This window comes from Sapajus apella, unplaced genomic scaffold, assembly GCF_009761245.1.
Source record: "Sapajus apella isolate SASKATOON/1434 unplaced genomic scaffold, GSC_monkey_1.0 scaffold72, whole genome shotgun sequence".
In the NCBI taxonomy this organism is placed as follows: Eukaryota; Metazoa; Chordata; class Mammalia; order Primates; family Cebidae; genus Sapajus; species Sapajus apella.
In genome coordinates, this window is record NW_022437012.1 from 5527180 (window position 1) to 5553483 (window position 26304).

A 26304-nucleotide genomic window follows, 5' to 3' on the forward strand; every position below is an offset into this window, starting at 1 on the left:
AGCAACTAGTTAATATTAGCTCTCATCATTATTAAGATATTTGTATTATAGCAATTTACAAACTGAGTAGGCATAATATAAATCATACACATTAAAAAGTACATATATAAATGAGAAATTATATTCCATGAAATGGAATAAGGTAGACTGATTCAGGAATTGCAGATAACTGGAAATTGTTAAGAAATACGTATTAGAATTTGATAGAAAAGTGGGTAACAGAATACATTTTTAATGGAGAATATAGAGTCCAGATGAAGTTAAAAGCGTAATTCTAAGTATCAAAACTTTTAACTCCTTTCACTATTACCTGTCAACCTAAAAACAAAAGAAAAGCTTGCAAGTTATATAATTTCCTGGTTTGGAGAATGAGAGAAGCACTGAAAGAAGGTCAGTAAAGCGTAAAGGAAAAGGCTGGCTCTGGGCACGAGCTGGGTAGAGACACAACTGAGTTCCAAAGGCAGTGGGTGGGTGAGGGCAGGTGGCCATTTGACTATCTGAAAATTTTTCACTCTCTGGAAATATTCACTTTTCTATGAGATGTAAATTCTTTTCTTCTACCCTTGATAAATTTACTTAAAATAATACCCATACAACATAAAGTAACAACACGAACACTAAACTATTATTTTTTTTTTAAATCAACGACCTTATGCCAGAGGCAATTTGGACTAAGAAATAATTGTCAAAAATGGCAGGGCTTTTCTAAAGATGTCCCTGAAATCGAGAGTGGAATGGGCAACTACATATAGACAAACCACTTTCAGTATAAAAGTGAGCTATGGAGCCCTTTGATTTAAATTTTAAAAAGTAGATTTATTATGAAATATTTTTTCAAGGTGGGGTGTGGGCACAAGAGAATAGCGCATTCAATGAGGTGAGCATTAAAGATGACTCAATGGGCCAGGTGCAGTGGCTCATACCTGTAATCCCAACACTTTGGGAGGCTGAGGCAGGCGGATCACCAGAGGTCAGGATTTTGAGACCAGCCTGGCTAACATGGTGAAAATCCATCTCTATTAGAAATACAAAAATTAACAGGGCATGGTGGTGCGTGCCTGTAATATGTTACTTGGGAGGCTGAGGCAGGAGAATTGCTTGAACCAGAGAGGAGGAGGTTGCAGTGAGCCCAGGTCGTGCCCCTGCACTCCAGCCTGGGCAGCAAAAGTGAAACTCCATCTCAAAAATAAATAAATAATAAATTAAAATGACTCAATTAAAACCCCCCCTAAAAATATCTAACATGCTGATATTTTCTAGTCACTGATGACTCATTTAGCTGAAGCATTTGTATTGAAATATCCATTTATATGTTAGCCTTATTAATCAGATTAAGTATTAAAACAAGGAACCTAATACTGTGCCATACAGCAGAGTACCTGGCACATAGTAGGCATAAATTATTTTTGTGTTATTTTATTATTGAAGTCAACCTTGATGTTAAAATTTTTCCTTTATCTGAGCAAGGGAATTTACAATTTGTTCTTCCCAAGGGCTTGAAATCCAATTACACTATACAGATCATTAAAAGTCACACATGATGTCCTAAGGCATAGAGAGTTGGAGTGTAATGAGAATTACACCCATTAAAAGTGCATATGAATTGGGAGGCCGTGTTACCTGTGTTTCGTTGTCAGGCCTTTTCATTTCCCTTTGGTATATGCCTTACACAATCCATCAATCAGGAGAATTAATGGCGTACCTAGCAATTTAGGCCATACGGAGATAATCAAGGCATCATAAATCGTGTTAGAGCAAATAAAGCCTACAAAATGGGACTGCTAGCACAGCAATCACATTTCAAAACTGCCTGCCTGCACTGGAAAATGTGTCAATGATGAAGAGCATAGGTGAAAACAGAAAATGTCAACTAGGGAAGAGTGTACTCACTCAGGAGCAGAGAGTGGAGTCGATGTTTGTGGTCTTCTGGGAGGAAAAGTAGGTCTGTATGTTACTGGCAGTGAATCCGTATGGGTCTGCAGCAACCTCAGTTCTTGCCTCCTCGGGAGTAAAAATTCCACTGAGGAGGCAGAAAGCAGAAGGAGAGACCAAGGCAAGTTTTAGAGCAGGAGTGAAAGTTTATTAAAAGGCTTAAAGAGAAGGGAGGAAAGAAAATAAAGCACAGTTGGAAGAGGGCCAGTGGGCACCTTGAGAGATAAAGTGCACTGTTTGACCTTTTGACTTACGGTTTTATATGCTGGCATACTTCCGGGGTCTTGCGTTCCCTCTCCCCTGAGTTCACTTGGGGTGGTCCGTCTGCATGCGCAGTGGCCTGCCAAAGTTTGGGAGGGGCTGCAGGTGCAGCGTGTTTACTGAAGTAGTATACTTGCTTCCTTGATGCATTCTTCCTTTGACAGCCAAATGTCCCTTGAAGGTCACGTAGCAGTTAAACACTACCACTTAGCCTCTCAGTGTGCACATTTGAGCCCACTAGTCCAGGTTCTGAGATAGTAATATTATTGGGAAGCTGCTTATCGCCAGTTTCAGGTGTTTCTGTTTATTTGGAGCTAGCCTTTCCCTGGCGCCTGGCGCTAGTTAGGACCAATTATTATTTAAGCGAGGCAGTGTAACAGCTGCCTGACCATCACCTGATGGTCACCAGACATTCCTGGTGGGCAGGAGCCCTCTCCTTCTCTGCTCATGTCTGACTAGCTACCTACTGTATTATATACAAAACACAGCTCTTAATGTTTAATACTTTGAGGTATTTCTCCAGATGAGACGTGAGCATCAAGGACCTTATCACCATGGGTAGAGTATACCTTTCCCTTCTGTGCCTTTATTTTAGGTTCATTCTCCTATCCTTCCTTGTGACACCCTCGCTGAAGAAATGGCAGTTTCAGAGATACAACTTCCCAGTTTTCCTGATATCTAGGAGAAGGGGCAATCAAAGCCTGTACAGTACAAAGGGACCTGAGAAATCCTTCTTAAGACTTCCAGAGAAAATTATATTTCCTGATAAAAGATAGGCAAGAGGAGAGTCATCCTTTGATCTTCTATCCTTGGATATTGTTCTGAAAAGATATATTGCCTGGGCAGCTGCAGTTACGTGAAGACAAAGCAGGGAACAGAAAACAGACCAAAGCAGAAGTATACGGTGGGAGGAGACTGGGATTTGAGTCTGTCATTGATCTGTTAACTGCCCTGGAAACACCCACTTCAGGGCTCTTGTGATATGGGTCAATAATTGTTCCTATCATTTAAGCTAGTGTTTCTCAAACTTTAATGTGCACAACAATCACTTGGGGATCTTGTTAACATTCGGGTTCTGATTCAAGAAAGTCATGGTAGTGCCTTAGAGTGTATATATCTATCATCCCAGGTGATGTCCAAGCTGTGCATATATTGAATCACAAGTATTTAAGCCATTTAAAATTTTGTATTCAGTTACCTGCAGCCAGAAGCACGCAAAATGACATCTTTGAACAGTGTGGGGAGGGGATTGAAAATTCAATCCAAAGACATGATGATACGATGATGAGCTTTAGGAACTTTAAAAAAATGCATGGATAAAACCATCATATGTAAGAGCTTTGAGATCATCAAGGTCTGACTTCAAATATTGGTTCTATCATTTACGTACAGTGTGGCTCTGTTGGAAAGTTGTTTAATCTCTCTGAATCTTGATTTCTTTATCAGAGAACAATAGTATCTATCTCATGTGGTTGGACTGAGGATTAGCTGAGCTTATGTAAAAAAGCATAGGTGTAGAATAAATGTGAGTTCCTTTTCTCTGGTGCTATTGGCTGGTTAGAAGTCTGCATTCTCAAGCTTCACACATGTCAAAGATAACTTCATTAAAATGGGGGTAGGTATGATAGAAATACAGTTGTGAGAATTGGCACAGAAATTTTCTTACTATACTGTTGTCATTAGAAGCCTTTGATGTTTATAACAGTCGATCATAAACTTAATTGGAAGTAATAATAAAAATTGTACTTTGATATGACTTATTTTCTTTTTAAAACCTGTCTGCCTTGTTTATGGTGAGAGATTTTTTTTCCAAATTCACAGACTCTCCTCAACAACTACTGGACTATTGCTAAATGAAGTAAAAGTGTTGTTAGCAGATCTGATCAGTGGTAAACCAAATCCATTTCTACAGTAGAACAGTGGGAGGTAATGGGATTTTCCTGTGTCAGATTGCAAATAGAGGTGTGGGTGTCTGCTATGACTTGAAATGTTGTGACATGCTTTGTGTATTTTGTAGGGTTTGAAAACTACATGAGGCTTTCATGTTTACAAGTCTGGGTGTTTTGAACAATTCAATGTTTCTGCAGTATATGGATGTGTCTCCGAATGATTTTGCAGTATTTTTGGTATAATGCCCAAGCAAGGAGATTTACTAATGTCTTCCAAGCATATAGTCATGGTCTTCTGAGTAAGGGTTTCCATGCACAGGAAGAACTCTTACATATCTTCAATGGAAAGAGAAAACATGTTTTAATGTTACATATGTCCTCTTGTCATCAGGGAATTCATGTATCTTCAAACATTCCACAATGGTAAAATGGTTTGTCCATTACCTTTCAGTATCATTGCTATCAAATTACTCTAAAACAAATTTGGAACTGTGTGTTTAAATATTCAGAATCTTTTCTCACAGGGTGTCAATGACTGAGAACATGAACTTCTAAGTTGGCTGGTGCTGGGTTTTAGTCTTTTTACTTACTACTTACATAAATTTGGACCAGTTATATGCTTCTCTAAAACTCAATTTCTTTATCTGTAAAATGGGACACATAATACCTCCTTAGGGCATTTTGAGAAGATTCAATTTGATAGTGCATGTAGAGTATCAGAGATTTAGCACTTAGTAAGAGTCCAATACATTTTCATTAGAAAGAGTTCATTCAAACCTGAAAATAAACCACTATTTATTCTATTTCTTCCTCCTATAATATTCACAGTGATAATTACTTGTGGAGGAGAGAAATAGTTTCCAGAAAGCAGGCTAAGACTACTAGCACACCTGCAATTAATTTTGGAAAGTGATCCTAGGGAATAGGAGGAAGGAACTTAAAAGGGTAAAATGGGGAAGAGGAAAATAGAAGGGTATGCACCTGTGAGCTTCTGGGGCCCACAGAGCCTTCCATGGACCATGTAGAATATCTGAGGGAAAGCTTAGTTACCTGCTACAGTCTTTCATTCGTTGTGTTTTAGTGGGTTGCTAACGCCCTCACATAGGTTTGCAGTATGTAAGTGATTCGACTCTTGGTTCTAGGAAGTAGCCAAAATTAGTATCAGAGAATCTCCAGAACAGAAAGTGAGATGAGCACAGCTGAGAGTTCAGATTGTATTCATACAATGTTGGTTGCTGCACGATGTGAAGGTGGTCAGAGAACATGAGGAGGGACACAGGAGGTATTTCATATATAATTCCTCATAAAAGCCATATGTTGTCACTGATTCTAGAGACTTGAGAGCAATTCAGTCCCAGGTACTTCTGTTTCAAAGCCCAACATTTGAAGGACAATGACTTAAGTCATTGTCTATATGGTAAAGCCCAATGTCTAAGTCACCTCACTGTAACAGATCTACAACAGACATCTGTAAGATCCCCAATAGTGATTTTCATGCTAAACACCCAAGTAAAAAGGCACATTTTCAGAGTGAACTGACACCCATCTTTTGAAGAGTGTCTCCTTTCCTTAGTTCTATCAGGAAACACAAATAGATGAGAATAGCCTTCTTAGTCTGAGTATTTGGAGATCTTAATGAAGGCAATGAAAGTGAACACTTTTCTCTTTCAAAAGCATTTCGAGAGTTTGTTTATCTCTGTGGATGATTTAACATTGCTTACCTACTTTATTATAGAATTTAACATATTGATTTTTTTCTTTAACATTAAAAAAGTGATAACACTTGAAAAGCATGCTATTGGAGTCCTAGGAAACTCTAGCAATGCATAAATATCTATAAAATAGTGGGATTATGACCAAGGTTAAATGTCTAAAGGGGAAAATCCAATTACATAATTCCTTTAATATTTGGTGATTATGTGTTGGTGAGCATTTCCTTTACTGAAAATGACCCTGTCATTAAAACTCTAAGAATCACAGTGATAAAAATTTTCTACATTCCTACCAAGCAATATGCTTTAGCTTGAGGTCTCTAGCCTTTAAGGGGAAAATGGGTTCCAGACAAATGTCTTTCACATTAGAAACTGTATTAAATTAATTGAAAAATAGATAAACATTGATAATAATAAAACAAGAGAAATGATGACAGTAAAAGGCAAATACTTTTTAAAATGATACTCAAATACACATTCAATAAAACCACGTTTCAGACAACATAATCATTTGCATCATAAAAAACTCTAGTGGTTCAAATTTAAAATATTAAAAAGCTTCAGTTGGATTTCAAATTAGCCTAAAAAGAAATTTCCATCTTAATAAAATAGGCAAAACTTTTCTTTTAAATTTACAACTTATTTTGTTAAAAAATGTGTTCACTATTCTTGAAAAAGACCTAAAATGGGTCTTTCAGAAGAGAAAGCCTTTCTCATTTTAAATTGAATCCAATGGAGCATGGAAGACACAATTCCAAAGCATCCAGGAAAAAAGTGGAATACCCAATCCATGATTCACATGTTCCCAAATACCCAGAATTTGGGGTTGATCCTTCAACAAAATAGCAGGGTGACTGAGTGATTCCTTGATATTTGAAAGTTTCTTCCTGATGCCATAAGTTACGATAATTCAGTCTGTTCTAAGGACTTTTTTTAAACCATAAAACTGCAGTATCCCTGCCTAGATTTATTTGAACTTCTAAGCTTGATTACAGACTTTTAGATGTCTTCTGGAAGCTCCCGTAAGTGAGGTGAGAGGTACTCTGACTTTAGTCACCAAAGTTAATGTTCTCATCACTTAAATTGACTTAATACAGTCAAGTTTATTTTACACTGTCAGTTACTTACTACTGCAAGTCAACACAGCATAGGAATTGATGCATTTTGTGCCTTCAATTCAAATTAAATAGCAAACACTGCTGTTCATAAAGTTTTTGGCCAATTAATAAAAAATATTTCATTTCTAATTCTCACCAAACAGATTGAAATTAAACAGTAACAGATGAACTGGGCAGGCATGGAATACTAAATAGTAACTGGCAAATGAAATAATCCAGCTATTTGCTTTTACAATGAAAATGAGAACTGATTCTGCACTGAGAGACAGAAGTAAAAGGACCAACAGTTTTTTAAAAAAAGCCTTCTCCACCAAAAGAGCAAAATAGCACTCAGTGGCATTGCATTGTTAACAAAATGTCTTTATCAGAAACTATAATTTAATATTTAAGAATCTAATTTACATGTGACAAGGTATCGTATTCAAAAAATTAAAGGCAACTAGAAAACTATTAACCACTAAAAACAATACCGAACACAACCCAAACATTTATAGGAAAGCAATAGCTAGAATTTGAATTGGAAAAAATGTTTCATCATATTTGGCTCATTAAACAAAGCATCCATTATAGCTTGGAAAAGAGCATCTCTTCTAATTCATCAAAAGTTTACCCTTTATAGCATCAATAACATTTAAGGATAGTTTCATTAACTGTATATGCACACGTGTGTATATATACTGTAAAACATACACTTGTGTGTTCATTTAAAGACATTGTATCTACCGATAACTGGCTGAATTTTGGAAGGTGCTGAAATCCACATTTCTACATGTCCTTTGACCCATTTAATAATGTCTTTTTAAAAACAGAAATTACATAAAATACTCTGTTTTTTATTAACTGAATATTTTCTTAAGCATAATAATAAACAATGAAAGAATTGCACTTATTATAAAGGTACAGTAAAGTGTTAGATTGCAGCTCAGCCATGAAAGATCAGGGACTGTAGGACTGATGATAAATTGTGCATTATATGCAAAGATGATGGTGGCCAGTGAAATTAAAATGAGAGTAACTAGTTACAGAACAAACAGAGGGGATAACAGAAGAAAACATGCACTACTCCTATTTTAATGCAAAACTAATTTCTCCCAGGAAACCAACCCTTTGACCTTTCGTATACAAAGAAACACGTTCTGCACCCCTGGCAACACAGTAGACTTGGACTTCTGTATTCAATGCTAGTTCACTGTCTCTGAGTGTGCTGCTCCAGTGTCATCTCCAAAAGCTGCCCTTGAAATTCTGGAGCAACTACAATGTTACAGTCTCTTTGTCAGGTTTCATTGAGCCTCAATATTCCCTTCAGTTCTGTATAAATATAGTCCATTATTCATCCTCTTCTGGTTCCTGTGGTAACACAGATATTTCTTCCTTCAAACAATCACTGAAGAATTTGAGGATTGTGCTGTAGAGATGATACTTGCTCTTCTCAGACACGTTATGACCTTCATCTGGGTAGACCTAAGATATTGAGGGGAAAGAAGATTTCAAATTATCAAAGAAGCTATTGTCCCTCACATTCACTTTCTGAGCCCCAGTGGCATGGAAACTTCAAATAATAATAACTGACCAAAATCTCACCTAATTCAACTCTAAGTTCTTCATGCTAAGCTTTAAAAAAAAAGTAATCACGTCAACTAACATTTGACACAATTTTTTGGTATTTAAATTAGAATGTATTGGCCATTAAAGGTAGATGTTTTCATGCTTATGTTTATTAAGATGGACTTAACCTTGCCCTCAGCTTGACTAAACTTTGGACAGTTTCTTTTTGACTACAGCCTTTATCCCCTTTGTCTCCTTTTTAGGAGTATTTTCTTAAAAAAAATTTCTAGCTCTTTATTTAAAGATCATTGAGTTCAGTCTCTGGCTTCTTTGCAGTAGTTTTTCATTGTCTTCCTTGTCTGTTTAACATTGTCTGGTGCAATTATTACTTTGACAATGCCCTTTCCAATGTAAACAAAATTGTTACTGTTTCTAAAATACAAATAAAAAAATGCCAATGTTGTCCCATCAATGCCTGAGTACAAAGTTTTAAATGGTGCTTCATTACCCTTTCCATAAAACTCCATACTCCTCACTGTGCTCTGGTCATGCTTATGGAATGACCTGATATCTGTTTATCTGTATATCTTCATCTATACAGGTTGTGTTTTAGACAGGTGTTTTAGACAGGTTGAACTATTTTTGGTTCTTCTGAATGTGGAGAAATTAAAATGACTATTTTCTTTTCTTTCTATGACTCCTTTATCAGACTGGAAGCTCCTTGATAGTGTAAAGTATGTCTTGTCACTCATAAAGCAGAGTGACCACTGTAAAGTCATTGATAAATATATATTAAACATATGAATGCACAGATGTAAATGGTAATGAAAATGGCCTTTTAGCCTCTCTTCTTTTCTTCTAATAGTTCCCCAAACATTTTTTATCCACTATTTATTGTGAGAATTATTGGAAGTGAAGAAAAGAAAAAAGAGACAAGAAAGGAAATAGAAACTTGCTATTTTTAAAAGAATTCAATATTTGGGATATGAATAAGTCTGAGATGAAAATGACAATTAGAAAGGATTCATGCAATTTACTTTTAAAGCATCAGCTGATCCACATTCTCAGTGCAATTAGGAACGAAAAACACAATCTTTGGTACCTAAAAAACATATTTAAAATAATAGTATGGAGAATGGAATAATAGAGAAGCTGTGATGTATATCTCACCAGTGAAAAAACGTGACAAGAAAACACGTTCTTCCAAAAAAGTAGCTTACCTGCATAGTGTAATTCACTCCAGCTTTTATTAGGTGCTTAATTAATTCTGCTGAGTGTTGGAAATGAACTTTTGCTGCAATAAATCATATTATGATATTTGAAGAAACACATTTCTTGTAACAGAACTTTTTCAGACTATTTTTCAAAGAGATTTTATTTTATATATATTGCATATTTAAAAGACTTATATCTGGTTTTAGGTAGAAAGATTTCGAAGATTACTAGTTTTTTGAAGATGACTAATTTTGAAGATTACTAGGCCACAGTCTCAGTTGGATACTGGCATTCTGCTTTATTATTCAAAATAAAAAAGAATACCCCATACTGAAAAAACAGAATACACATCTCACTATACAAAGGTTAACTATTTAAGATAGAGCATACTGGTTACTCTTGCTTTCTTATCTTCCTTCTGCCTGAACCTAAGATCCAAAATGCTGAATTAAGCAGCCCAACAGCCCTGGATTTGGTAACTATGAAGATCTGGTGCACTCCAATCTCTTTCTGCTGCAGTTTGTTCACATTCTGTCTGGGCTATTCATTCTTGTAGTTTGTATATCTTCAAATTTCTGTAACTAATGTTTAAGGCAACTTTTTTTTTGAGACAGAGTCTCACTCTGTCACCCAGGCTGGAGTGCAGCTGCATGATCTCGGCTCACTGTAACCTCTGCCTCCCTTGTTCAAGTGATTCTCCTGCCTTAGCCTCCTGAGTAGCTGGGATTACAGATGTGTGCCACCATGGCCAGCTAATTTTTGTATTTCTAGTAGAGACGGGGTTTTACCATGTTGGTCAGGCTAGTCTCGAACTCCTGACCTCGTAAGCTGCCTGCCTCGGTCTCCCAAAGTGCTGGGATTACAGGCATAAGACACCATGGCCGCCCTAAGCTAACATTTTTAATTGTCACTGCAAAACTAAGGCAGCCTTATCAGTAGTTTAAGCTTCTTTAATGCTCTACCTCTAGAATGCTGAATAATCAGACTACACAGCAGAGAATGTAAAATGGCAATCATTTAAACCTATTAAAAAAATAGATAGTCAAGATCTTTTTCAACATCTTCTTATGGCACTTAATGGGAAAATGACCTTGTCATTGCTACATAAGTACAAACTGCTCTATAAATGTAAGCTTCTAGAAATGCTAATTAATAAGGTCAATGACAGAGGTAATGTGATCCCTTATTTCACTGTATGGATACAGCTGAAAATAAATGTGCAAATGGATTTTTCCGATTAGATTTTTTTCTGCTTTTTCTAGTGCAAAGTCCATTGATATTTGTTGCCATTTGTCTGTTTACTATAGCTAACAGGAAACATTACTGGTTTGACTGTTTGATTGAATTGATTTGCTGGTAATTTTTGAAGATAATATTAATAATAGTGGTGTTATGTCATACTGAGCACCTATAATTCACCAGGCCCATATGGGTTGTGTGGTGTGTGTATGTGTGTGCTTGTGCCTGTGAGTGCTTGTGTGTGTGTGCTCTTGCACATTCGCAGGTGCATTTTCTCTGAAGTGACTAGGGCTGAACCTCTGCTTGTATTTTATTAGATGGATGAAGCGCCAGGTCTGTGACTGAGTGAGTCATATAGAACAATGTGATTTAGCCTTATAGCTACAAGATATTGACAGAGAAATTTGAAATAGCGCTAATATATTAGTCCAGTGTTATGGGTAGACACGTAAAATAATTTAACCTTGAATATAATTTATTCACATGACTAAGGCTTCAGAGCACAGTGAATAAAAGGCTCAATACATGGATTCAAATTTCCTTCCTACTAATCAATTGTGACTACACATTTAAGCAAGTTATATCTCATTGTCTAATATTTATCTTCCCAATTTGTTAAATAACATAATAATACCTACTATTCAGTGTTTGTGAGAAGTCCAAATGAGACATTAAATGCCTTTTTAGCACATTTTCTGACATACAATGAGTACTTAATTGCTATTTATTTTTATCACTGGTTGATGTATATGTAGGGTCTTAATACGTTAGAACAACATCCAAATGTCCTTCAAAATGTTTATGCTCTCTTCCATCATGTCTCACCCAACACTGGTATTGTAACACATACATCTTTCTTTAATAGACTATTAATACTATAATTGTTTCGAATTTTCAGATAAGTTGCAAAGACAGTACAGAGTTCCCGGATACCCATTCTCCAATTTTCCCCGTTGTTAATATCTTACATTATTATATACTTTGTCACAAATAGAAACTAACACTCATATACTACCATTAACTAAACCCACTTTATTTGGGGTCCACTAGTTTTTGTTGTTGCTGTTCTTGTTTTCTTGTGTTCTCTTTCTGCTCCAGGGTTCCATTCAGTATCCCACATCATATTTAGACGTCATGTCTTTTTAACTTCCTCTGGTCTATGAGCGTTTCTAAGACTTTCTTTGTTTTTGATTACCCCAACAGTTCTGAAAAGTACTGGCTGGGAGTCTGATAGAATTTTCCTCACTTGGGTCTGTCTGATGTTTTTCGCATGGTTAGACTGGAGCTCCGTATGGGCTTGGAGTACTAAACCATGACGGTAAAATGCCGTTCCCACTACATCATGTCAAGGGCATTTAATAACAGTAACAACATGACTTATCACTGTTGATGTGATGTTTGTCAAATTTTTCCACTGGAAAGTTCCTCTTTCTCTCTTTTTCCATATAGTATCCTTAAAGCAAATTATTCAGTGGAACCCACCCTAAAGAGGAAGGAGTTTAGTTCAAGATTTAGGAAATACTGATTCAAGACTTTGACTTTCTTGGCTCACTTGTCAGATGGCCTTGGATAAATATGTTTCGTTTTTGAAATTGATTTTTCTCATCCATGAATGGAGCTATAAATATTCAGCCTTCTGTTGTAGAGTATCACAGAGGATAATAAAATATACATTCTTTGGTCCCTAGGAGTGTCATGCAAATATAAAATGATACTGTTTATTACTACTAACATCAATCACATTTACCTCCAAGGTTGATGAAAAAAATGACAGATGGTATGAAAGTGCCTTTTTAAAGTTTTTAAGTTCATTAAGTGGGTAACTTCATTAGAATTTCATGTCAGTGCTTGCATTTTTGATTTCAGTTTTCCAGGTTGGTTTCCATTTTAGGTGTGCTGTGTAACACTGTAGCCCTAGTTGCTAGCCACAACTGCCTTTTTAAATTAAAATTAAATAAAATCATTTCAGTTCCTCCGTCACGCAAAACACAGTATGGCCACAAGTAGCCAGTGACTATTGTATTCAGCAGCATTGATAAGTATTTCCATCATTACAGGGAGTTTGATTAGATAATGCTGCCATTTGAGGCATAACTTCCTCCTCTTATTTGTGAATTCTTTTTTCCCACCTCCTATCATGTATCTGATTCTTTGTGCGACGCTCTGCTCTCTTCTTCAGATGGTTTACAGGGCTTCCTGTAAGCAAGTCCTTAGATGTATGCCTTTGTAAAAGGTCATACCCTATCAAACAGCAGCAGCAAGTATAGTACTTACTGTCAGCAGTTCCATGAATTATTAATATATTTTCTTCTTTCAAGCCATGAATATTATGTAGCACACTGGCTGCCTATAAAGGAAAATAGAAATATCTGTATCTATAGATCTAAACAAGCAATTTTAACTGAACTTTTAGAACAAAAATACTCTTCTTTCTTTGATATTTTTAAAATAGTTACCTGGTAAGTGCTCTCTTCCTTAGATGGCATCCCAAGGTATCTTTCAGAGAAAGCTGAGGCTGTGACCCAAGAAAACAGATATTTAAGAACAAACTAAAAACTATTTGAGTAGCATATTTCATTATTTAATTTCTTCATTTTACATTTAATTGTCATGCTTTAGTAAAATCAACTGAATCAGGAAAATAAACAGCTCAAAACAGGTTCTAATAACATGATAAATGAGCTCAATTGAGCTATTCTGCATTGGGCTCTTGTTTTCTACAAATCAATACATTATATTAGGTATAACGTACAAGTACTCACCATACAATTTCAAGTCTGTGATAGGTGCAACCACTGATCCACATTTAAAAAGCTTTTCATCTGATTTTAAGATCATTGATGCAATATAGCCACCATAACCCTAGGAAGGGAAAATATATATGTATATATAACACATACATATGTGTATATGTATATACACACACACACACACACATATATATATAACAACTGTGCTTGGAGATATTTTTAGCTTTTGATCAATGTTTGGTACTGTACACCATATCAAAATGTTTCATATTTGAAAAAAAAATGCTAAAATCGTTTTGTGCAATTAAAATTTTTGAACATTTAACTTATTATATAACAGCTGTTTTAATATTTGTTCCATGATTTCATACTATACATCTGGAAATTGCCTCAAATAATTTGACGTTAGGGAAATAAAGCACTTATAAAATCACATATAATTTTCTACTAATTTAATATTTAATAAAATATTGAAATAATGATTATGTAGAATTAAGAATGAAATTTTGAAAATATATCACCAAAAATATAGGTTCTGTTTTAGAATCTTATAGGGTTCAGGATATGTCACCCCAAAATAAGACTGTGATCTGACTGTTTCACCCCAAATATGCTTCTCTGGCTAGGGTTATTTTGAGCTAGATATTTTGAGAAACTGCAGACATAGAAAAAGCACTAAAAGCTGGAAGTTGCCCTTTTGTAAGATAAATTTATGTCTATAAAGGAGGAAATTTATAGAAATTTATAGTTTTAAGACTTGATCTCGCTCTGTCACTCAGGCTGAAGTATATGGCACAATCTCTGCTCATTGCAAACTCTGCCTCCTGGGCTCAAGCAGTCTTCCTACCTCAGCCTCCTAAGTAGCTGGGAGCACACTTGATTATGTCATCATACCTGGCTAATGTATGTGTTGTACAGTTAGGTTTTGCCATGTTGTCCGGGCTGGTCTTATACTCCTGGGCTCAAGAGATCCACCCACCTGGGCCTCCCAAAGTGCTAGGATTACAGGTGTGAGCCAACAGCCCAGCTGAGAATAAATTAAATTTTAATTGCTCACCTTCCTCTCAACCATTTTTTATGCATTCACAGAATGCAAGAGTATATCATGAAAGAGTTTTTGGAAAATCTACTACAGAAGAGGGCAAAAAATAAGATATAAGTTCTAGGTAGACATAAGATCATGCTTTCAACTTTCAAAACAACACATATCCTCAGGCAGAGCAAAAAATGGGGAATCACCACATTGTATTAAATTAGAGGCTATTTTTCATTTAATATAGATCAAAAACTTTCCTTCATCAATGTAGGCTGTTCTGATTGTGCACTTTATTGGTCTCTCAGTGATCAGGTTTTGTTATTCATTAAAATTATTTTGTCCTTCCCATTTCCCAAGCATTTTAGCATTACTTACAAAATTTTAACAAATTGATATTATTATTTTAAAATTTAATTTAGGAGATCTAAAATATAGGAATGTTTCCTCAGAATTTTCCTTCTTAAAAGAAACAGACCCATGATGTAGGAAACTGCGTTCAATCGACAGAAGGACTTGGAGAAGCAGAGGTGGGGTTTGCAATGCCATCAACTCAAAATTTATGTTTGCAGTGGCCCTAGGTTTTCAGATCATCTTTAAGTGACTTTATGAATATAGTCTGACAGACTGGAATTTAAAAAGAGGTGATTCGTGTGAACTTACACTTCCATAATTCTTTCTCAACCACTTCACTTGTGATACACAAGTGAATGAATTTGAAATAAAAAATTTTATAAATACAAGACAAATTTTATTACACTTTATTATTTTGCATTAAAAATGTGAATTTGCTTAACATAATCATTCACACTTTACCACAATACTTATAATCCTGCCTTGAAGTAGAATCTTAATCCTGCCTGAAGGAGGATCTTAATTCTACAGATTATGTACACTGAAACTTTAAATCTTAGAAGTGACTCAAGCTGGTCTCAAACACTGAGAGGCCCTCCCTCAATTGAAAACATACAAAACTTTAAATACAAATAATTACCTCCCTAAGTAAAGCTTTAAGAAGCTTTCTTATTCATTCATATTTTTAAACTTCTTTTATTTTCCCCAGATATCCACAGTTCTTATCTCTTTACACTGCCTTCTCTTAGTTCAAACATGGTCTCCTAGTGATGCCTTTTCTGAGCTCCAATCTAAATTTGTCACATTATCTCTAATCCTGGCCTCCTTATTTATCTCTCTTCTTTATTTTTTGGAATCAAGCTCTCACCATCTGACATTTTATCTTTTACCAATTATGTTTAGTTTACGTGTTTTCCATCTAGCTCTCCTCACTGAACTAACTTCAATAAAGAAAGGCTTTTCTGGCCTGGCGCTGTGGCCCAGGCCTGTAATCCCAGAACTTTGGGAGGCTGAGGCGGGCAGATCATGAGGTCAGGTTTGAGACCAGCATGGCCAACATGGTGAAACCCCATCTCTACTAAAACACAAAAAACAGCCAGGTGTAGCGGCGGGCACCTGTAATCCCAGCTACTTGGGAGGCTGAGGCAGGAGAGAACTGCTTGAACCTGGGAGGTGGAGGTTGCAGGCAGTGAGCCAAGATCGAGCCACTGCACTCCAGACTGAGTGACAGAGTGAGACTCCATCTCAAAAAAGACTTTTCTTCTGTTCTTTGACCACTATATGTTCAACACTTCAAAAAAGTGCTGGGCACACAGTGCATACTCAATAATGTTTGTTGGATGAATTTTTTTTTTTTTTGGCCTGGTAATCACAGTGATATCAATTCTAAAAAATAATGTTTGTAAGAAAATTAAACTTAATTTCATTTCTTCTAATAATTTTTATTTTTGAGACGGAGTTTCATTCTTGTTGCCCAGGCTGGAGTGTAATGGTGCGATCTCAGCTCACTGCAACCTCCACCTCATGGGTTCAAGTGATTCTCCTGCCTCCGCCTCTAGAATAGCTGGGATTATAAGTGTCTGTTACCATCCCCAGCTAATTTTTGTGCTTTTTAAATACAGACGGGGTTTCACCCTGTTGGCCAGGCTGGTCTCGAACTCCTGACCTCAGGTGATCCACTCGCCTTCACCTCCAAAACTGCTTGGATTACAGGTATGAACCACCACACCTGGCCATGACTAATATGATTAATGTTTTTAAAAAAGCTATGTCAATAAAAGTTTGCTTCTAAGAGTTTTTTAATATTTAGCACTTACACATAATTCTTAAAAGAAAACAATTTAAAATTATTATATATTAAATGAGGTTAGGTTATGTCCTGAAGATAATTATTCAAACTAAAGTGGCTTAATGTCTTCAATCAAGTAATACCCATAATTACTAAGTAATAAACACATGGCCAGTTAAAAGCTACATATGCTATTAACATAACCTTTCCATTATCCCAACAAGCCAGTTAGAAAATAACCCTGAGAAAATGACACCATTTACAATAAAAATTAAAACACACAAATTATAAGCAATACTTGGAAATAAAAACAGCAGGAAAGAGATTTGGCCTATTTTAAGTAAACTATATAAAATTCTATTAGGATAAATAAAAATAAAATTAAAGAAACATACTATGCATATTGTCTGACTCAGATGAAAGCTACATCTTGTGACTATTTTAATTCTTCTTAAATTATTATAACTGTAGAAACAAATTTTAATTAAAAAATTCCAGTTGAATATTTTGGGAGAATTTGAAAAACCAAAGATAATAAGACAGGTGAGCCAAGAATATTTTCAAAGAGAGAAGTAAAAAGTGGAAATTGCCTTTAACAATATTAAACTGAATTATAATGAAGCATGTTATAATTAAAAGTCTATAAGATTAGCATAAGAACAGAAAGACAGAATACAATAGAAATAAACCCAGAAATAAATGAGAACTTAATACTTAGTTGCTATCACTGTCAAGGGTGTTGATTTAACCAGTGGAGCTGGGGAAATTGGCTGGTTATTTGAAACTATGTAAGTAAATTCTCACCATACATCACAAGTGCTATGTATCTCTCTCATCTCTATTAAACTTGGATAAATAAAGAGAAAACATAATAAATACTCATTTAGCCTTTTGATAGAAACAGGACATCTAAATAATAAAATCCCTAGAAGAAATTACCAAGGAAAGCATTTGAGAAGAGTTTGCCAAGTTTTAGAACTTCAGTTTTTTGGTTCATCATATGCAAATATTAACAAAAAATCAAGAAACTAAGGAAATCTTTTAAACAATTGTGAACAGAGACTGCCATGTTTAATACAGCAGAACCTCAGTATGTCAACAAGGAAACAAATATATATGTTCATATATACCAGAAGCCAACATAAACTAAGCATATATAATAGGTAAATGGGCCATCCAAAAAGAGACATATAAAATGGTTAATATAAAATTTATTTTATTTAACAATTTATAATTCTAATGTGATAAAGCAATATAAATGAGACATACCCACCTACATGAAATGACTAAAAATATACACAAAATATATAAAGTAGAAGTTCTTAGGACATTGGACATTCAGCAATGAAGGACACTGATCCCTGAATGATGAAAACAAACACATCAATCCTAGGATTGTTACAGTTTGCTACTTTGAAGAGTGAAGATGAGGTATAGTAGAACAAACTAACTGAATGGAACATTCAAAGAAATACGTGCTTTTTTTTTTTTTTTTACAAAAAATTTAATAGCATATTAAATTAATATTCAGCTTGGAGAAAACATCAAGTAGCCCAATCTACATGTATTTATAATCCCTGAAAAGTTAAACAACAAAAAATATTTGAAATAATTATAACTAAATAATTTCCAAATTTGTTAAAAATGTTTAACCCAGTGAAGAAATTCAATATGCAGAAGCAAAAGACATATGAAGAAAAGTATATCAAGGCATATCACAATGAAATTCACTAAAATAAGTCATAAAGAGAAATTATTAAAAGCATCTAGAGAGAAAAGACACAACGTATATAGAGGAACAAAATTAAGAATGATGGCATATTCTTATTGAAAAAAAAAAAAAAGCAAACCAGAAGGTAGTAAACCTCTTTACTGTATAGAATGAAAAATGTCAACCTAAAATTTTTTGCCCAAAAAATAATAAAATATTTAAAATATTAAAGTGAAATAAAGACCCATTAGAGCTGGAAGAATATATTACTTGTAAACATGAAGTAAAAGATAATTTAAAACATGTTCTTCAATCAGAAGAAAAGCTGAGACTAGGTGGAAATCTGTATCTACAAAAAGAAATGAAGAACACTGGAATTGGTAGTAACATGGGTAAACATACAAACATTTAAACACTTTCTTTAAATTTGTTTACAAATAACTGACTTTTAGGCTAGGCACTGTGGCTCATGCCTGTAATCCCAACACTTCAGGAGGCTGAGGCAGGCAGATCACCTGATTTCAGGATTTGAGACCAGCCTGGCCAACATGGTGAAACCAGCCCCCCCCGCCCCACCCCGCCGTCTCTACTCATAATACAAAAATTAGCTGGGCGTTGTGGAGAACGCCTGTAATCCCAGCTACTGGGGAGGCTAAGGCAGGAGAATTACTTGAACCCAAAAGGTGGAGATTGCAGTGAGCCGAGATCACACCATTGCACTCCAGCCTGGGGAACAGAGTGAAACTCTGTCTCAAAAAATAAATAAATAAATAAAATAAAAATAATTGACTTTTAAATGCAAAACTTATAACAATATATTTTGGGATTTATAACGTGTAGCATAAAAAGTATGACAACTATGGCATAAATGTCAGAAACAGAGAAACAGAAGTATACCACTGTAAAGTTCTTATATATCATACATATGTATGTATATTTATATATATTACATCACATATATGTACATTATATTATATACATTATATATATACACAGTTGCCCTCCTGTGATATTATATTACTTCATATATATTTACATATATACACATATACATATAGATGTATGCATATATATACATAAGCATATATTATATATATACATATATCAACAGACCATTATATAAATATGTATGTACATGTATACATAAATACTGGCCTGTTTATAGCTCACTACCTTGAAGAATGAAGTAAAATAACAATATCACATGAGGACAACTTTAATTAGTTAAAAATATACATTATAAGCCCTAAGGAAGCCATCAAAATAATACAAAAAATGGTTATAATTAACAAATAATAAAGCAAATTTAATTATAAAAATACTCTTTTAATATAAAGCACACCAGAAAACATCTTAAGGAAACTAAAAGCAGAACAAATAGAAAGTATATGGCAAGATGATAGACCTTAATGCAACAATAACAATGATCACATGAAGGGTCAAAGAGCTAAAAAAAATTATTTAAAATGTAGAGATTTAATATGCAAAGTCTGTCAGATTGAACAAAAATGGTGAAACAACACACAGCAGGGCCTGTCAAGGGTGGGAAGCAAGGGAAGAGAGAGTATTAGGACAAATACTTAATGCATGCAGGGCTTAAAATCTTAAAACCTAGGTGACAGGTTGATAGGTGCAGGAAACCACCATGGCACATGTATAACTATGTAAGAAATTTGCACATGTATCCTAGAACTTAAAGTAAAATTTTAAAAAAAATGTGTCTCAAGGGCATCCCAACATCTCAGCTCCTTATTAAACATTTCCATACTCAAAAACAAAAAATTAAATCATACACAAAACAAAAACATTGAGCAATTTTTTGAGTTTCATAATTTCAGCTTTATGGAGATGTGTATATATCAGCATGATATATCTCAGAACATAAGTTTAGTTTTTGCTGGCAAAGTCCATAATAATGGATGAAATTATTCAGCTAGCTAGCTAGATATAGATATATATCATATAGAAATGTATATCATCATAAAACCATGATAAATATTAGATCAAAAGGAGAAAAACCAGGACCAGGAAGTTCAAATATTAGTGATGTAACAGGACAAGCCACAGACGAAACCTCCCAGACACCAGATTTAATGAAGGAAGTGGCTCTATTCAGCCAGGAGCATTGGCAGACTGGCTTCTCAAGAACCAAGCTCCCCAGCAAAGAAAATCCTAGCCTTTTTAAAGGCGTGCAGTTCTAGAAAGACATGTGAGAGGGTTGTGATCGAAGCAGGCATGGGATATGTGACCAGGTGGGGGTCTGAGCAAGAACAGAGGGCATTTCTCCGTATTATGCCTTCAGTCTATAGATAGGAGTGTGATTAAGGGCGGTGCCCAGTCTGCCAGCTTTTACTTTTTTTCTAAATAAAGTTTACAACCTAGTCTAGAATGCAGGATAAGTTTGCAGCTTCACTAGGGAGGGATTACTTAAATTCCTTAGCCTCTGTACAACTCTTAAATGGCCTTTACTTTTTAGTTAACTACTACTTGTGTTATACTTATCATTTAAACTATATTCCATTGGGTGTAAAGAAAAGAAATTGACTAAAAATTGCAAATTCCTAGACCTAGAACTGACAATCATCTTTCCTTTCCTGGAGGAGATATCTCAAATTAATCACATCACTTTTTTATACTGAAATTTAACTTAGCCTAGAATCTTACAAGGTAGACTTGTTTTACCCTTATTGATGAAAACAACATACTTATGGCAGTTTCTTTTCCAGCATTAGGTGAAACAGATACTCCACTTAATCCCTCACCTAAGGAAAACCAAAGGAAAACCAATCAACCGAATAAATAAAACACAAATATAAATTGGTGGCTTTAAAAAGAAGGCACAACCCCAAAACACCAAGAATAATTTAAATGCAATATCGAACTGGCACAAAGCTATTAAATCCACAAAAGCCAAATATAAACGGAAAGCTGGAAACTCGAAAAGTAAAGAAAGAATAAAACAAATGTTTATTCACATGCTAAAGACTTTGACCTTTTGTTCTAATGCCTTCTTTGGTGGATGGGGTAAACAAAATCCACAATAGGTCTAAAGGAGACCCTAAATAAATGTAGATCCCAAAAGCATTGTCTAAATGTGACAAAAAATAAACAAGATGCATACAAGAGATTGGTGAGAGTTTTTTGTATTCTTGTTATGACCTTGTACTGAACTAATAAAAAGTAATTAATCTTGACTAAAAATTTGAGCCATAAGTCTACACTTGGATGTGTGGTCCCAATTCAGCATATGCAATTAAAAATAAAACATAATACATAAATACAAATGCAACACAAGTATCAAAGTATTCCCATAGATAAAAGCCCAAGAAAGATAAGTTTATCTATAGGTAAATAAATTGTACACAAGGAAAAGTATCACTATGACTGAGAGCCAGCAGAAATAACAGGCAAGAGAAACCGATTCTCAAAAATAAGAGATTTTTGTTTGATAAAATATAAAATATCAAATGAAGAGGCTGAATATATTTTTAAAAATACATAGCAGGAAAGCAAGAGTTAAAATATAGCTAAACATTTTTATAGAAAGCCCAGGTAAACTTCTAGTAACAAATTTTATTTTAAACAATGAATTAGAAAACCATTAATCCCACATGAAGAGAGAATTATTGGACTATAGAAGAAAGTATGACACAGAATTAAATACCAAAAGATACTGAGAAAAGTTTATAAAATAAGCATGTTAAAGTGAGATTTCAACACATTTTTAGTAAGAGTTTAAGGAGGATAAGAAGTTATGACAATATTCTAATAGAAAATTGATAATTAATACAACCTAAACATGGTTAATGAAAAAAAAATCTATACTATGCACATATTAGAAAAAACAGAACACCAAAGAAAATTATCTTTTAAAAATATGAAAGCTTCAATATTGCTTAGATGTCAGTTATCTCTATGCCAGGTGATTTATAGATTCAAAACAATTCACATAAGAAATCCCTACAGTGAATTTTTTTAAGGAATTAAAGTGATTCTAAAATGTATAAAGAAATGTAATACATTTAGATGAGTCAAAATAACTTTGAAAAAGGAGACCAACTATGAAAAAACTACTATTATCTGATTTTAAGATACTACTATCTGATTTTAAGATACGATATGAGGATGAATTTTACGGTATGTTGATTATATCTCAATTAAACATGATGAAAAGGGGAAGGAATAGGTTTGCAGTTGTAACATGCTTTCTGCGATTTAGTATATTTTAGTATCAAACTGTAAGTTGCACAACCTGAATGGTCAACAAATCAGTTTTGTTAAAATATTCCTATATGAAGCAATAAACACATGAAAAGGTGTCCAGTATTATTAGTTCTCAGTAAACTACAAACGAAAATAAAATAAATCCCTCTATTCATCAATTGTGAATGGTTTAAAAAGGCTGATAATGTTAACTGTTGGTATAGATGTAGAACAAATGAAACTCTCCTATATTGTTCCCATAAAATAAAATATAAAATATGAGTACTTTCAAAAGAGTATGGAAATTCCTTATACAAGTAAACATGGACTTACTATATGACTTAACAATTCTACTCTTTAATGTTTACAAAGAATATAAAAATATATGTCTACACAAAAACAAGTACACAATGTTTACAATAACTATAGACAATACTAAAAACAACATAAATGTTCATCCACACATGAATGGATAAACAAATCATTTTATAGTCATATAATAAAATACTTCTCAGCAGTATAATTGAACAAACCAAAATTATATTTAGAAAAATAATGAAAGAGAAAAAAATAATCAATTCACATAAATGGAAGACAGAAGACAAATAATAGGACAGATAATAGGCACATATAATGAAAACAGTAACATTTAAATTTATCAGTAATTAGAAAAAATATAAATGAATATAATCTTCAACCAATACATAGAAATTGGCAAAAAGATAAAAACATATTTCTCTCTCTCTCTCTCTCTAAATCATGAGGACAAGGACTGAAAATAATAAGATGGAAAGGCTGATAATAAGTACATATCAATGAAAAATGCTGTTATTTTAATTTTAATATAAAAATCATCTTTAATGTAAAAATTAATAGGGATAAGCTGGGTCAATAACAACAATAAAAGGTTAAGTTTATCCAGAAGATATAATTCTGTAGTTGTAGGAACTGAATAATAGTCCTAATATATATACATACACATACACACACACACACACACACACACACACACACACACACACACACACCGTGGAATGGTACTCAGCCATAAAAAGGAAAGAAACAATGGCATTTACATCAAACTGGAAGGAATTGGAGACCATTATTCTAAGTTAAGTAACTAAGAATGAAAAAGCAAACATAGTATATTCTCACTCATAAGTGGAAGCTAAGCTATGGGGATTCAAAGGCATAAGAATGATGCAATGGACTTTGGGGACATGGGGGAAAGGGTGAGAGGTGAGTAAGAGATGAAAGACTACACATTGGGTACAATATACGTTGCTCAGGTGATGGGTGCACCTGAATCTCACAAATCAACACTAAAGAACTTATTCATGTAACTAAACACCACCTATTCCCCAAATCTCTGTTGAAATAAAACAACAAAAAGAAAAACATCAAATCACTAAACAAAAATTCTAAGAACTCTAGTGAAGAAACTGATGGGCTGATTAAATTGCTAATCAGGATCAAGTAAAACAAACAAACAAAAATAATTACATAAAATTAAATAATTGACAAAGGTAAAAAAATTATTCCCTTTTTAACTCATAAATCAATTGAAATTTCAAAGTATTTTTGTTATCCTGATCAATTCTTTACCACTGTTCAATTATAGTCAGTAAATTACAGAAAAGTAGAGAAAAGTTATTTCATTCAATTTGAAATGAAAATAAGAACAATTCAGAAGACAGAGCCTTATCCTGAAAAATAAAGAGATACACTAAATATTAATAAATACACTCTATATCTGTACTAGTGAAAAATACCTGAGAGCATCTCAAAGGGATTTTTAATTTAAATGCTTATGTTAGAAAGGAAGAATAAAAAATTTAATAAACTAGACATTAAACTTAATAATTGATGGATAAAGGATGTATAAAGTAGAAGAAAAGTAACAATGACAAGAATATAAACTAGTAAAGTAAAAAACAAAGATAAATAGAGAACAACCAGGCCAGAAAATACAGTTCACTGAAAAAAAAAGAGAAAGATGAAGGAGAGAAAAAAAGGAAGACCAAGAGCAATAAAGGAAGTACGTGAGTGTGAATGAGAGGAAGAGAGTGCCCCAGCAAAAGCAAGAAGACACTAGTAAGTCATAATAGAAATCAAAATGGGATATTACCACCACAAGTGAAATGTTTAAACATATAATAAGAGGTCATTATTATACATTACTGTTTGTGTATATTTCTGAAAAGTTATATGAAGTGAAAAAAAATTCTTTTCAAAGTACTAAAAGTGACTCCAGAAGAAATGAAATAAAATGTTAATAGTCTTTTATTGATTACATAAATTTAAAAACTAATTAAATTTTTAATACAAAACAGAAAGCTATATCCCCAAATGTCTTTATCATATAGTTCCAATTTTAAGCAAAATTTTCCAGGCAATCAGTGTAGCAAGAACATTGTTTTCCAACCCGTTTTATGAGTTTAGCATAAACTAATTTGAATCTGAAATAGGTACATTTCAAGAAAAAAAAAAATCACAAGGCCTACTGAATCTTAAGATTAACAGTGTTTTTTATATGCTGAGAAATTCAACTTTTAATTTATAACCCAGTCACAGATATGCATATTTGTTTGATTGACCTGGAATATCTTTTTTCTATTTAAGAGGAAGTCATTCATATTTTCACTTGTTTTTATACTATGTCACTCTTTTAGTTTTCCAGAGTCATTTGCTCTGAGGCATATCAACTATACAACGATGACTAGGGGAAAAAGATTTTGAACTTCTAAATTTGAGGCCTAGAGTGTTATTTTTCCATGGTTTCTAGGCTCAGATTCTAATTTCACAGCCGCTATGGAAGATCCTCTACCATCTCTTCCTAGTCTTCCTCTCATTCTTACTGCCTATCATTCTTCCAATACAGTCAACTACTTCATGTTTTCCAAACATATTCCCCTTACCAACACTGTGCATTTGCATGAGCCACTTTTCCTTCTCCTTTACCTGCTGATCACCACCTAGCTCATGTTGCTCTTTTCCATGAGGCATTTTGCAACCCTTTGAATCTTCTCTGAATTTCCACGAATGTTTGTAAAAGCTTATTTGGTCCTTTATGCTTATTTATGTGTGTAGTAAGAAGAGCCCTGAAATATATAAGCCCTGAACTACTTGTAAATTATTATATATCTCAGGACTGTTAGAGAGTAAAATGTTCCCTACTGCATGTATTTTTTTTGTATGTGGTAAAAACATATAACATAAAACTTACCCTATTAACCACTTTTAAACACACAGTTTTGTAGTTTCAGGTATATATTTGTTTCTGTGAAACAAATTTCCAAAACTTTTTCATCTTGCAAATATGAAACTATATATCCATTAAAAAATAACTTCCCTTTTTTCTCTCCCCTCGAACCCTGGAAAGCGTCATTTCATTCTTTGTTTTCATGAACTTAGCCACTCCAGCTATCTCATGCAGTAAGTAGAGTTACACAGTCTTTGTCCTTCTGTGCCTATCTTCACCTAGTACAATGTCCCTAAGGCTTAACAGTGCTGTAGTATGAGACCAGATTTTGTTTTACCTTTTAATATATCT

At 34.0% G+C, this 26304-nt stretch overlaps 1 protein-coding gene across 3 annotated transcripts in view; it reads right to left on the minus strand.

The window, feature by feature from the left end:
- Positions 1–6148: 6148 nt before the first annotated feature.
- Positions 6149–26304, minus strand: part of DPP10 (dipeptidyl peptidase like 10) — a 1433428-nt gene continuing 1413272 nt past the window's right edge. Inside the window, exons 22-26 of one of the 3 annotated variants that reach the window (XM_032250727.1) lie at positions 13674–13773; positions 13368–13426; positions 13186–13258; positions 9678–9751; positions 6149–8373 (exon numbers count right to left, since the gene is read on the minus strand). In XM_032250727.1, the coding sequence (XP_032106618.1) occupies positions 8239–8373; positions 9678–9751; positions 13186–13258; positions 13368–13426; positions 13674–13773 (441 nt within the window). In that variant the 3' untranslated portion in view covers positions 6149–8238. The remainder of the gene's footprint in view (positions 8374–9677; positions 9752–13185; positions 13259–13367; positions 13427–13673; positions 13774–26304) is intronic. The other 2 variants (XM_032250726.1, XM_032250725.1) reach the window with 2 other exon arrangements.